At 37.7% G+C, this 15,138-nt stretch overlaps 1 protein-coding gene across 2 annotated transcripts; it reads left to right on the forward strand.

Moving 5' to 3' along the window:
- Nucleotides 1-851: 851 nt before the first annotated feature.
- Nucleotides 852-14,172, forward strand: LOC307136085 (calpain-1 catalytic subunit-like). 2 transcript variants are annotated; one of them, XM_079832842.1, is made up of 13 exons: nucleotides 852-892; nucleotides 1,149-1,410; nucleotides 1,517-1,592; nucleotides 2,590-2,720; nucleotides 2,834-2,967; nucleotides 3,228-3,405; nucleotides 4,559-4,630; nucleotides 4,881-4,966; nucleotides 8,966-9,037; nucleotides 9,132-9,292; nucleotides 9,819-9,985; nucleotides 10,551-10,756; nucleotides 13,097-14,172. In XM_079832842.1, the coding sequence occupies exons 2-13, from the start codon at nucleotides 1,183-1,185 to the stop codon at nucleotides 13,134-13,136; spliced, it is 1,551 nt and encodes a 516-aa protein (XP_079688968.1). In that variant the 5' UTR covers nucleotides 852-892; nucleotides 1,149-1,182; the 3' UTR covers nucleotides 13,137-14,172. The 2 variants fall into 2 exon arrangements, with proteins under 2 accessions (XP_079688968.1, XP_079688967.1); XM_079832841.1 differs by lacking the exons at nucleotides 852-892; nucleotides 1,149-1,410; nucleotides 1,517-1,592 and having other exon boundaries at nucleotides 1,683-2,720.
- Nucleotides 14,173-15,138: the final 966 nt, after the last annotated feature.

Below are 15,138 nucleotides of genomic sequence, written 5' to 3' on the forward strand. Positions count from 1 at the left end.
AGCGTGTGCTTGGGGTGAGGACCTACTAATAACTTTTTAAGTTGATCTAATAATAAATAACTGCATGCCATGGATCTAACAAAACTTCTGTCTTCTGGTTAGCCAATAAAATCTTGTAAAAGGTTTTGTAAATGCACTCAAAAACTATTCTTTGAATTAATGTATTCATGTAAATCATGGAAAGGATTTCCATGTGATTAAATGGCTTTCTTTCAGCATTGAGAACTTTTGTCAGGCTAAATTAAATTAATTAATTGGTCCAAAACATTGCAAATTAGTTGGGCTGACACTATTAAATTAGGCTGTGCCTAGCCATAGTAAATAAGTTGAATCAACCTTAATAAATTAAGTTGACCCAACGTAAGTACGTTAAATTGGAATAACAGAATTGCATAATGCTGAAATAAAGCAAGTTAATCATGTGGAAAGACTTTCCATGATTTTATGTTCATTCAAAGAGTAATTTTTTTGAGTGCCCTGTGTTGTTGTGTTATTGCCTTCCAAAGAATTACCTGGTGTCACAAAATGTGAAACATTTGATAAGTACATACACAGATTTTGTTATGTAACAGCTCACATTCTATTATAGCCATCATGTTTTTGGGTAAAAATGCAAGATTATTATCTGCTTAAGTCAGTCTTTCAGTGAGATAAAGTTTGGAATGTTGTAATTCGGGACATTTCATGGGTGTGAAGCTTTTACAGTGACAAGCTTATCAAGTCAATGGCAGGAAAAACAATCTCTCTAAACAAATCAAGGGGGTGGGATGTACAGGCAAAAAAAAAAAAAAAGAAAGAACAAAAATTCCACAGGTGTCAAGTATAAAACCAGAGACACCGCACGAGAAAGTACTCTTTTATGGTAACTTCCTGACCAACCAGATTCTTACAGGTAAAATGTGTATTATACTTTTTTAGTGTTTTTAATTAATTCTAGACAAGAAATATTTTGTTAAAACGTTATTAACAACTTAACAATGCTGGACAAGCCTTAAAACATAGTTTTAACTTTTTTAGTTTTACATTTTGTTACTGATACTTGAGTATTATACCTCATGGGACAGGGAAGTATGGTGGCAGGGACACAGCCCGATTTAAGTAAATAACTTACATACCAAATGTAAGTTACCATCTTTTTGTGTTTGTAGTTTGTTTTTAGAGAAAGGCTTTTCTAGGTGAAAAATGCCTCCTCCTCATGAGCGCCAAGACTACATGACTGATCATGATGTGGGCTCTCCATCTAATCCTATGAGGTTCCTGGATCAGGACTATCAGAAGCTGCTCCACAAATCTATCAAGAGAAATAAACTGTACATTGATGAGTTGTTCCCTCCAGACAGCAGCTCCATTGGTACTCTGGATAAAGAAGCTGATCTGGACTACAATAACATCAAGTGGAAGAGGCCATCAGTATGTAAACAATATTCATTAAAAATAATAAATTATATTATTTTATCATATCCGTGGTCCAATTAAGAAGACTTGAAAGGATACTGTGATCATTCTGTCTAAACAGGAATTAGTGTCAAATGGTAAACCTTTCTTCACTGTTGATGGAATGTCCAGGTTTGACTACAAACAAGGGTCCTTAGGTAAGTTTAGGTTTGTTTGAATACAGTATGGCTTAGACTCCTTAACTCAATTTCTAAGCAGCATCACACATCATCTAAAATTAAGTTTTTGGGCTTTTAGTATGAATATGTTAGCCTTACTGTTATCTATAAGCTACTGTGCTCCAAAACAATGAAAACATTTGAATTTAGAAGATATAAGCATTTAAAACTTACAGGGCCCTATTCTAACGATCTGAACGCATGGCCTGAAGCACTTAGGGCATGTCCGAATCCACTTTTGATAGTTTGAGAGTTTTGATAGTCTCTCACTTCCACCAATATGGATCAATGATTTTGATGACATCACTCTGAACTTCGGCTTCTCATCAGATTTTCTGTCCGATCAAATGCTCTCTAAAATCTGAAGTCTGGTTTCACTTTAGTGTCATGAGAACCGCAGCAGCGCACACAGTCTGCTCCGGTCCAGAGACACGATAGCACAGTGCCGATCATATGCACAAGTCGATGCAGACCAGAAAACGTATCGGACACATTAGAATTCTACACAGAATGCTGTATTTTAAGGCGATATGGAGGAGATTAGGAGGAGAAACGGTTAGAGTTTAGGAGGAAACTGCTGCTTTACCGAGCTCAACAACTCTGGCCGAGCTGTGATATAAACTAAACACTATTGGCTACTTTTAAAAAGTAGAGAAGCTGATCGTTATGCACTTTCAAGGCACTTCAGTGGCAGCCAATCATAGAGGACCGCCGCATAATCGAAAACAAATCAACAACATACCGTTAGGTCTGGTCCTCTCTTGTCTTCTACTGTTGTCACTCCTCCTTTTATCCTCCGGAGCTCCTCCGCAGGACTCTCAGACCGGTGTGGCGTTAACACTCACACCACTGGATTCGCTCCATTCCCACGGGTCTCGGCCCCGCCCTGCTCGCCTCATTAATGTACAGTACATTGTTACATTTGCCTTTGTTTGTTTCCTATATTCCATTTGTCAAAACTCTTATTTGTGTTCAGGAAACTGTTGGTTTTTGGCTTCAATTGGGGCTTTAACCTCGACAGATGAGAAGACAAAAGATCTCATAAACCAAGTAATTCCAGCTGATCAGTCATTCAGCAAAAATTATGCAGGGATATTTCACTTCAGGGTGAGATGAATTAGATATATCAATGTTAATGAATCTTTGAACGAATTTGATGATTAGGAAAACATGTTTCCACTTTCTAGCCCTTCATCTTTCCCTTTCTGCAATTTATACAGTTCTGGCGGTTCGGGAAATGGATTGAAGTTGTCGTTGATGATCTACTTCCAACAATCGATGACGATCTCATTTTTGTTGATTCAAAGACATCTAAAGAGTTTTGGCCTGCCTTACTGGAGAAGGCTTATGCAAAGTAGGTGGCAGTAGATGCTTTGAAATAAACACTCATTTACTTATTGTTTCTTGTCTCAAGGATATTGGTTTGTGAATGGATGCATGGTCTTTCCCTTGATTTGTCTCTCTTCATGGATTTGTATGTTGTTGTGAGGAGAAACATTTTAAAGTGTTCAGTAACGGTACATGTGTAAACGGCATATTACATAATATTTGTTAAATCATGTCTGTGACATTGTAGCATTTACATTGCACCATAAAATGGTTCTGCCTTGACAGGGTGTGCGGATCTTATGCGGACCTGGATGGTGGATTCATATCTGAGGCCCTGATGGACTTCACTGGTGGGGTGCACATGGAGTTTGTGCTGAATGATGAAGCTCCTGCTTATCTTTGGAACATTATGGATCGTGCAGCCAAGTCACAAACCCTTATGGGCTGTGATACTTACCAAGGGGTAAGACACCTACTGTAATCCTAGATCTGTATTTAATTGACAAATATTTCTGGCATAACCTTTATTATAGAAATACGCTGCCCGGCCAAAAAGAGTCACTGTTTGGATGATTCGATCATTATTGCAGTGAATATTATGTTTCTGGCATGTTGTATGTTTGGCAACAGTTCTTATAACCCTGATTGATGGAGTGTGTAGCTTTTCATTTCTTAAACAATCGTGTAGGAAGACACATCATGGCCATATTCCAGAATGACAATGTCAGGATTCATCACATTCCAGTGCCAGAAGTAACTTAGAAATAATAATAAAGGGTTAGTTAACCCAAAAAATGTTAACTCTGTCATCATTTACTCACCCCCATGTTGCTCCAAACACATAAGACTTCCATTCATCTTCTGAAAGCAAATTAAGATATTTAAAAAAAAAAAATTACACTTCAAAAAGTACAAAAAGACATCGCAAAAGGCAAAACGATCGGTTTAATTCACATGTTCTAAAGAGACATGATCGCTTTAAATGATGAACATATTTAATTTAGGCTTTTATTCACATTGATCAATGCACCTGGAGCTCATCAAATGTGGCAAACAAGGAAGCTTGGATGACGTGCAAGAACCGGTTTGTTAAGCTACCTCAAACATCACAAACATTCATGTCTTTAAATGTATTCTGAATACTCAACTTTATGGAAGTGAACTGAAGTGTGGACTGAAACTCATAAAATGAACATAAACTAATTTCATAATTATATGTTCTGCTGTGTACTGATCTTAGAGCAATAATGACATTAATAATTTTGTAAAATTTTTCCTTATATTAAGAATGATTTTGTTTTTTGATAAATTTATATTTTGTGTAACTTGTTGAAGAATAAGGAAATAGGGTTGGTGCTAGACAGGCCTTTGACCGTGGAAAAGGCTAGAATTCATGTTTTTGGGATGTGAATAAGTGTAAAGTATAGTTTTGAGTTTGATTTCTCTTATAATGCAACAAGAAAAAGTAAAGCTTTACAAAGTTATGGATTAACGCTTCAAATCCTTTGTGCAACACCCTTCTGAAAATCGCCAAAAACGGAAAATGGCTCAGATCGCCATTTACAAACATTATAAACATTGTTGATGTGTGTAATCTTGCTTGTTTTTGATTTTAGGAATCACGTGAAGCTGTGTCATCCGAAGGCATCGTCGGGGGTCATGCTTACACTGTGACAGGGGTTTCCAAGGTAAGACCACAGCAAATCTTCATCTTTAGTTCCACAAATTCTCGCAGTAATGGTTATTCGTTTAAGATGTCTCTTTAGCCTTCCATATGCTTTTTTGGTTTATCCCTACATACCATCTTCCTGATTATGCATGCATATGTACTTTTTGTATGTTAATGCCACCTCTAAATTATTTATGTATAAACTACTCTATTAGCTGCCCTCTTAAATGTTTTAGTCTGTCTGCATCATTCTTGGTTTTGTTGAACAGGTGATGAGTAAAAGAAATCCAGTTCATCTGGTGAGAGTGTTAAACCCATGGGGAGATACAGAGTGGAAAGGAGACTGGAGTGACGAGTAAGTGTTGTTTATTTGCTTGTTTGTACCGAGTAACAGCTTCAGTACTTTATTCTTTATTGGCAAACTCGCATCTATATATTGTCGCGAAAACCTTGTATCTCCATATTTCACCCCCCCCCCCCCCCATAAATCATTACTACTGTGCTGTGTTAAAAATCTCTCATGCACTATTTCATTCTGAATGGCTCTCACAGCGCATTATGGGTATTCTCTAGCTGTTGAGCGTACCTGAGTTGTACACTGGTTATTGCGGTGCATTGTGGAATTGAATGAGTACACTTAAAAATGTCCACTATAGTTTTGGACACCACTACAAATGGCTGCCCCCTCAAATAGTGCCCTATTTAAGGAGTGGGCGATTTCGGACACAGCCCTGCTTTACCCTTTATGTTTGTCTGTCTGTGGGTTTTACAAATATTTAACCAATGAAAAAAAAAGTGTTCTATCGTGAATGAAGGGCCTCAGGCAGTTTGGACCGTCTCTGCTTGTTTGCAGAGCAAGGGCAAATAAAGAACTGGTTCTTTAAGCACAGAATTTTTATTAATGTCAATGTCAATTTTATTTATATAGCACCATTTCCACAACACATGGTTGACCAATGTGCTTTACATAAAACACAACACTGGCGCAGTAAAGATAAAAGTAAAAATAAAAATGTAAAAGTAAAAAGTACAACAAGCATTTAAAATAAATTAAAAGAAATAAAAACTATAAATAAAGTCATGGTAAAACACAGTGCTTCAACCAGAAATAAAAGCTTTGTCAAACAGATAGGTTTTTAATCTTGACTTAAAAGTGATCACAGAGGGAGCTAATCGAATAAAAGAGGGCAACTCGTTCCAAAGTCTTGGGGCGATAGATGAAAACGCACGATCGCCCCTGGACTTCAGCCTCGTCCTTGGTGTAAACAGTAATTTCTGGTTTGATGACCGGAGAGATCTTGTTTCGCTGCGTTCAATTAAAAGTTCAGATATATACGAAGGGGCTATACCATGTAGTGACTTAAACACGATTAATACAATTTTAAAATCAACTCTATAGCGTACAGGCAGCCAGTGTAAAGACTGTAAAATTGGTGTGATATGATCCCGCTTACGAGTCCTGGTCAAAAATCTGGCTGCTACGTTCTGAACCAGCTGTAAACGAGAGAGAGCTGTTTGACTAATACCAGCGTACAGTGAGTTACAATAATCTAATCTGGAGGTTATGAAAGCATGGATCACTTTTTCCAGGTTTTTAAAAGATAGGAAAGGTTTTACTTTAGCAAGAAGCCGCAGTTGGAAAAAGGAAGATTTAACCACAGTATTAATCTGCCTATCAAATTTCATTTGCTCATCAAATACAACACCCACATTTTTTACATGTTGCTTAACATATGGTGATAACACACCCAAATTTGGATTTGTAGAAATCACAGAGACAGAGGGTTTAAAAACAATCAATTCTGTTTTGCTCTCATTGAAATTTAAAACGTTTAGAGACAACCATTTCTTTACATCACTCAAACAAAGCAATAGTGCATTCAGTCCACCCAGTGTATTCTGTTCTAAAGGTAGATAAACTTGTGTATCGTCCGCATAGCAATGGAACGATAGTCCATACTTTCTGAAAATAGAGCTAAGAGGGAGCATATAGAGAGAGAAAAGAAAGGGAGCTAAAATTGCTCCTTGAGGAACTCCACTGGTTATCGCAGCTTTACTTGAGGTATGATCTCCTAACTTCACTGAAAAAGTCCTATTTGTCAGATAGGATCTAAACCACTGCAGGGCACTGCCAGTAATGCCGGCACAATATTCCAGTAGATCAAGAAGTACAGCGTGATCGACAGTATCAAACGCAGCGGTGAGATCTAAAAGAAGTAAAACAGCATAGTCACATGTTAACAGTATATCATTTGAAACTCTCAGCAGTGCAGTCTCAGTGGAGTGATATTTTCTAAACCCAGATTGGAAAACCTCAAAGATCAAATTTTCAGCCATAAAAGATTGTATTTGATCAAGAACTGATTTCTCAATAATTTTTGAAATGAAAGACAAATTAGAGATGGGCCTAAAATTTGTCAAAATAGTAGGATCCATGCCCTGTTTTTTAAGCAGAGGGCGTTAAGTGACTCTGGAAAAGTACCTGTTTCTAAACAGCGATTTATCAAAGACAAAAGATTTTGAGCAACCACATCTATAACTTGCTTAAAGAAGAGAGGGGGCATTACATCAGTTGAAGAACCAGATGCTTTCACGTGATCCACTATTTCTATCAGATAGGTATCTGTAACAGGAGTAAAACAACTAAAAGCAGCAGTACATCTAGAGAGAGTTGAAGGGTCAGATGAAACTGGGTTAAGCCCCATTCTTAAGTCATGTGTCTTCTGTACAAAGAAACAAAGAAAGTCTTCACAGGAAAGTAATGACACTTCTGTATCGAGACCAGTGGAGGGGTTGATGGTGGAATTTATAACATTAAACAGAGTTTTTGGTTTATGACAGTTCTTGTTTATAATGTCAGTGAAATAAATTGATCTTGCCATTTTTACTGCTTTCTGATATTGAGTTAGTGAGTCTCTGAACATTTGCATTGAAACCTGAAGTCTGTCCTTCCTCCATTTTCGCTCTAATCTTCTGCAAATACGTCTAAGAGAGCGAGTTGTGTCATTAAGCCAAGGCTCAGATTTCGGTTTAAGGAGATGAGTCTTTAAAGGTGCCACTTGGTCTAGAGCATGAACACAGGTGAAGTTAAAACTACAGAGTACTTCTTCAGCACTCGAATCGGTGTTTAAAACGCCACTTTGTAGCAAACCTTCACTAAAGGCTGAGCGAAAAGCTTCTCTGGTAGCTGATGTAATAAGCCGGGACTGGCGAGCCGAATATATCGGCATAACAGTTTTGTTAGCAGATGGAAACGTAAACATAATAGTCTTGTGGTCAGAGAAACCATTTTCACATACCTCTAGTTCATTCAGAGAGCAGCCGTAAGTTAGCACTAAATCCAGTGTATGGCCATGCTGATGAGTGGGTACATTTACCTGAAGCGTCAGATCAAATGCATTTAGCAGATCGCTAAGGAATCTGCTGCACAACAGACATGAACATTAAAGTCCCCAACAATCATTAGTTTGTCATATTTTGCAATGAAATCTCCCAAAAAGTCAGCAAAATCCTTCAGAAAATTCGTATTCGGTTTTGGGGGACGATAAATCAGTACAAACAGAATAGGGTCGCATAGCTCCCTGCGATGTTATGTTAGGCTAATGTTTTAATGTAAATGTAAAAGCTAATGTTTTATTTGAGGAGCGGAGAAAAGTGTCATTGCCAATAGCCTGTGTGTATCTTTTGATGAATAAGTTGATGAAAACATAATGCGATGCACTTACTGCCTCATATGCGGCCGTTCTAATGGTGGACAAAACACGTATGTCCTACATTTTCAGAAAGACGCTGTTCAAAAACGTTGTAAATCAATTTTTAGCTTGGTTTTGGTAAAATGTCAATAATATAATGACTCATGCAAGTGTCTGACCATATATAAAGCCACAATGTCAACTTTGACAACACAATGTTTAATTATTTAAAAAGTATATTTACAGTGTTTTTTCCATTTCCTGAAAAGTAGCGTTTTTGGAGATACAAAGGTTTCCTCCTGACAGCAACGATATATAAGTGTTGGGTAATACATTACAAGTAACACAAGTAAAGTAAAGCATTACTTTCAAATGTACAGTAAAATATATGTTACTTTGTTTTCCAATTAGAAGAAAGTGAGAACAAGTAAAGCAAAAGTAATGCATTATACAATAAAAAATAATTAATGCAATTAGTTACTTTTTTAGGGAGTAATGCAATATTGTAATGCATTACTTTTCAAAGTAACTTTAATCTCTTTGTCCTATCACCTCACATTCACATACTTAAATGTTTGTTTGCATTTTTTGCTATGATATCACGTGGTTGCTGTGATGCTGGCCTACATATTTTGTGTGTATACTGTACATAATTCTTACAGATCATCTTTGTGGGACACCGTGAGTCGAGAGGACCGCAAGTGGCGTGAAAAACTTGACAATGGGGAGTTCTGGTTAGCATTGATCATGTTGTAATATATGACACCTTAATTTACAATGTACGAATCACATATTGGGTGTGATTTACTCAGGATCATTGTTTTGCAGGATATCAATGACAAATTTCACCAAAAACTTTGAAACCCTGGATATTTGCTGTCTCTGTCCGGATTTTCTGGATCGATCCCCTGGATGTCATTGGAAATCACAACGCAATTTTGGCAAATGGATTGCTGGGACCACAGCTGGTGGTTCCATGAACAATATAGGTGTACATTTGAATAGTAGCCTAATATAAATAGTTATTTATCTAGTGATACATATGCTATTAAAACATGTGCAAATGTTGGTTTCAGTAATCACACTCTATTCACTCGTAGCTGATGTTTTAAACTTGTTGACATATTTTACGAGGTGGCTAATTCGTACGAATTTGTACGACCTCACTCGTACGAATGTGTACGATTTTGCACGATTTTGCTAATTCGTACGTATTTGACGAGTTGACAAATTCATATGAATTCTTACGAATGACCTACCTCAAACCCCGCCCCTAAACCTACCCGTCACTGGGGTTTAGACAAAACGTACAAATTCGTACGAGTGAGGCCGTACAAATTTGTACGAATTAGCCACCTCGTAAAATATGTACGAATTGGTCGTGAGATAGTGTTGGCATAAATTACAATTTCCACATTCAAAGTTTGCAGATGATAATTGTTAAACATCCCTGAACATCTGGATTTGATTCATAAAAATCCTGTGCACAAGCTTAACTATTTTGCTGTGTTGCAGAGACTTTCTGGAAAAACCCCCAGTTTCGTGTGAGGATTGAGGAGCTTAGTGAGGACATTACGCATGAGGAGGGTGCTGAAAACATGCTAGTGTCTCTCATGCAGAACCACGAGAAGAGACACAGAAGAAGCCAAAAAAACTACAGCATTGGTTTCTATATTTTTAAGGTTAGTATTGACAGGTGTAGGTCCGCATGTACTAGGGGAGAGTTCTAACACTTCTTTTAAAAAAAATATTTTCATAGGAATCTACAATATCTTCCATTGGGAGAATGATGGTCATGATCATGATTTTACCCCTGTAGCTTTTTACATTTAGATTTATAGAAAATGAGGGTATGTTTACATAAAACTGAAAAGTTTTTACATTGCTTTTTTTCCGCATACATAGGCCTACAACAATGTTGTCAAAACGATCCCCATATACAAGGATCTGCGAAAATGACTAAAGTCACGGTATTCTGCTGCCAGGCCAGTAGTTGGCGCTGTCACTTTGTGAAGAAATATTATGCGCATATAGACTGAACATGTAATACACGTGCGCATGACGTCACCGTTTAGTATTGTATGGTATCGTTTTCAAAAACTTGCACTTTGAAACCTGGTTTCAAAAGCTTGCATTTTCAGGCCGCCAATATGCTGTTCACGTTTAAATTAATGGCCAAAACGCATATACCCACAAATATTTGACTAGGTCTATATAGTATTGATTTATTATTGCATTCTTCTTTAGGTGAGAGGTGAGAGTGGGAAGTTCTCAGCTGAGTTCTTCAATGACAAAACACCTGTGGCAAAAAAATCTTTCCACAATTTGAGAGAGGTGACAGAGTTTTTCTGGCTGGAGCCAGGAGAGTATATGATTGTACCATGTACGAAGAATCCTGGTGAAACGGCCTCCTTCGTCCTGTCTATTTTTTCAAAGCATGAGACACACTTTGAGTAAGTTGTGGTGCAGTCAAAAGTTTGCTAATTTTGAAAGTGAAAAAAGCAAAGACAGTTAAACAAACACACACTCAAATATCCTGTTAAAGGCTTATTTGTGTGAATAACAACCATTAAAGGGGTCATGAACTGGCTTTTAATTTTTTTTATAATGTTGTCTGAGGTCAACTTATGACGTTCGCTTGGTTTTTACATAAAAAAAATCATAATGAATAAGTAATAGGTTAAGAAAATAGTTTTGAGCCTGGTTCCTGGAACTCTCGGTTTTTATGGGCATGCACGCCGCATTGAAGACTTTAGCTTAACACCCACTGCTATGATTGAATAAAAGTTTTGCATTTTATAATGAGCTTCGGCTCCCTTACACGTGAGGAATTGTTTTGAAAACTTCCAATGTGGAGAAACGGCAACCGGAATGATTCGCCCACAGGGCTTGCAAAATGTCTTTATCAAACAAACACAATGATTTATCTCTCATCCACCCTCAGTTAATTGGAATGTTATTTTTTATTACTTGGCCGGCTCAATCTGTGGATAAAACAGCGAACTTTGCATAACTAACACACACACACGCGCACCCACAAGCCAAGTACTATGTGCATCAGCAAAACTTCACATCAGACAAATCAGCATGTTCAAAACTTCCGCGATTGTATTTTGTATTTTTTGAATTGCAGCACAATGAACCAACAACACCTCAAATACAAAGGATACTCCAGCCTGTGACAACGTGGTAAGTTATGTTTAGTTAGACACGTACATAAGTAGCAGTGATGCGCGGGTCAATGTATAAACAACCCGCACCCGACCGACGTTTTCAACTAACCCGCCCGCAACTCGGACCGCAAAAAAAAAGAAGAAAATATTGTACCCGACCCGCTTCCTGACCCGCATTTTTTAAAAGTAGTAAATGCTCATCGTAGCTCATTGGGCCATTGAGAAAATGTTTCAGGCCCTGGCGTGGTGCGCTCAGAGGTGCAGCAGCGAGAGCAGGAAGTTCTTGAGGCGGCCCATCATTTTCCATTTCAGCTCCAGATGCATATTATTGATGAACGCGATGTTTATGTTTCGACCCGGCTTGAAGAATTCATCAGCCCACATTTGGAAAACATTTGGAAAAGTGTGAAAGCCCTTAGGAGCGCAAACTGTTATTTTTCTGAATGCTGTATGATATAGCCTAGTGTTATGTAATACAGGCTTGATTTATTCATTTATTTCGTTTAATTTTCTTAACAATTAAGATGCTGCATGTGTTTATCCAGTCTAATCGAAGTGTGCGTCTCTCCCCCGACTTTCCCAACAAAAATCCCGCCCCCTCTCAGAAAATACATAAAACTGACTTTAAATGCGTTTAAAAGTAGCCTATTAAAATGGTACAATGGCATTGCTCAGTTCAACGTTTTGGGAAATCGGGCATTTTGTCCCGCGTCAGCATTTATTCAAAAGTTAATAACGTTCAACATTCAAAAGGAAAATAAGGATTTATTGACGATCCGACCGACCGTGACCCGAATATCATTAAAAATATTTTTGGATGACTCGTAACCGCGGGTAACCGGGTAACCTCATTTTGGATCAACCCGCGCATCACTGATAAGTAGATATCAAACGTAAGAATGCAATACTATCACATATATAAAACATTTATCACAATTGTTGCATCCCTCCTGTCAGATCCAGAAGGCACAGCATAGTTTTTGAATCTCATCTGCAAATCCAGTCTCTTGTTTACAAACGAATCCACAGTGAAATGAAGCGAACAAATGCAATGTCTTCCCCACGTGAGCTGGAACTTCAGTAAAAATAAAGTTGAACCATGCATTCCTAATATTGGTTTGAAACATGCCATAAGCTTTATTTCTTGGAAGTTCGATCTGGTTTAGCTCTATGTAGGCCTATGTTATTTATCTATAACATGTCGCGACATGCACAAGCCGGTGGGCGGGGCTACAGAATTAGGCTTTGGTCTTCTACGATTAAGGTGGCGTTTCACTGAACTCTGACGTCACAGGGACGCACATTCGCAGATCGATCGTCAGCTGTCAGTAAAAGCTTTTCTTTGACTAGCAAGGAAGTTTTCAGCTCTGGAACTTACAGGATATTCTTATATTACGATGACCTTTTATAAATCAAAAGCTCAAGGGAAAGTTGATTTCTCAATTCATGACCCCTTTAAATAAATGTGCATTACATATACATGGTAGAATACAATTTTCATTTGAAGAAGTATGCAGTAGAAAATGTTTGGTACACAAAATGTATTTTATGTATTCAGTGATTCGTATATCCTGGGGTTTGTCTGTTAGCTTCTGTCATCTAATGTTCTTTTTCCATCAGATACATTGACGAGACTGAGGAGAATGAAGACGATCCCTAATGAGAGTGAACCTGTCATACTTCTTGGAGAAATAAGTCAACTCATGCCTTGTAACTTTTTCTTTGTTCATTCATGCTAATTTCAGAATGGGTATCAAGTTAGATTTTTTTGTTTGTATTATCTCTATGTGTAATCAGTGTTTACAGCACAGAACCAAAGCTAATGTACTGTATTCTCTGTATGGGGCTTGATTTACTGTGTAGTTGTATAGGCCTACTTTTCGGTAACACTTTATTTTACAGTGTCCTTGTTACACATGTTACTTAAGCCCCGTTTCCACCGAAATTACCTGGAACAATTTGTCCCAGGAACTTTTTTCCCAGGAACTCTTTTTTCCTCAGACCTGCTGCTGTCTGCATTTCCATAGCGGTCTAAAGTACCGTGAAGATTAGTCCGGTGACGTAGGACTGCGTGTGACTTTACAGTTCCCACTGGATTTCGTCCTCCGCAAATAGACTTAATAAAGCCTGAACCTCACCAACGGTCGTATTTTTTAAACTTCATTGTTGATTCGAATAGTAAACGACTCTTACTGCACGCACCGCAACAGACTTTTAGGTTGAAATAAAATGCTGTGTGAGCTCAACCAATCAGCATGTTCAGTGCCCAAGTCCCACCCCCGAAAGTTCCTGAACTTTGAAAAAGTACTACCTTGCTAGCAGGGCCGTTTTGAGGGGGACATTTTTACCCGGAACTTTATTTAGACCCTGGTTCCTGTGGTCGAAAACACACAGAGTACCACCCCAAAGTCCCTAGTTCCTGGGGAAAGTTCCTGCGGTGGAAACGCAGCGATAGTTATTGTAGTAATAACTATAAATTATGCATAATTACATGCAACTAACCCTAACTAAACCAAAGCCCAATCCTAACCTGTAAGCGTATTGTAATGTAGGTAATTATTATTACTCAGTACTTAAATGCATAATTACACTGTAACACAGACACCTTAAAAAAAGTTTAACTTTCCCCCCAAATTGATTTGTTATTGGTGTACTATTACTGACCTGTAATAAATATATACATTTTATGTCATTTTATTTATTTGCATTTATCTATTTTAACATTTTTAACAAATACCAACATATAATCATTAGTGTCAGACAAAGTCATATAGTGATACCTAAGCATGTACACTCTAAAAAAAAAAAAGGTTCTATATGGCACCAAAAATAGTTCTTGGCTCGTAATCATAGGGGAACCTTTTTTAGTGCTATATAGCACCATTTTTGGTGCTTCAGTGGTTCTTCAGCGGTTCTTCAGAGGTTCTTCAGCGGTTCTTCAGAGGTTATTCACCGGTTCTTTGACTAAGGTGCTATATAGCACCTCTGAAGAACCACTGAAGCACCAAAATTGGTGCTATATAGCACTAAAAAAGGTTCCCTTATGATTACGAGACTTTTTTTTAGAGTGTATTTACTCATTAGAATAGCTATTTTGCAGAGAAAATAAAGATGGGCGAACTAATGAAATAAGCACCGTTGATACTTTGGACATCCCTAAAGGAGAGAGCTCAGGTTAAGACTAAAACTGTATCTTAAATACAATGCAAACTAAATTGATTCTTCATAAACTCAGTGAGGCTCTTCATCTCACAGTTAAAGTGACCCCCAAATTTTTGTCATCATCTACTCACCCTCAAGTTGTTCCAAACCTGTATGAATTTCTTTGTTCTGCTGAACACAAAGCAAGATATGGAAAGAATATGGGTAACCAACAGTTGTGGGGCACCGTTGACTTCCATTGTATGAAAAATGGAAGTCAATGAGGCAGATCAAATTTGGTTACCAACATTCTTCAAAATATCTTCATTTTTGGGTGAAGCCTTTAGATTCACTCACTTAACAGGCACATTTCGCTACACACAGTCCACTAAACGGCACTAACAGTCCATTTAATGCTTCTAGAAACAAGTTGCTAAGTTATGATATCACCCTTGATGGTTCAGTGGTTTCATGTTTTTCCACACACACTTTGAGCTGCTCATCCCAGGGTTTTAGTAGCT

Source organism: Gobio gobio (genome assembly GCF_949357685.1).
Source record: "Gobio gobio genome assembly, chromosome: 13".
Taxonomy (NCBI): Eukaryota; Metazoa; Chordata; class Actinopteri; order Cypriniformes; family Gobionidae; genus Gobio; species Gobio gobio.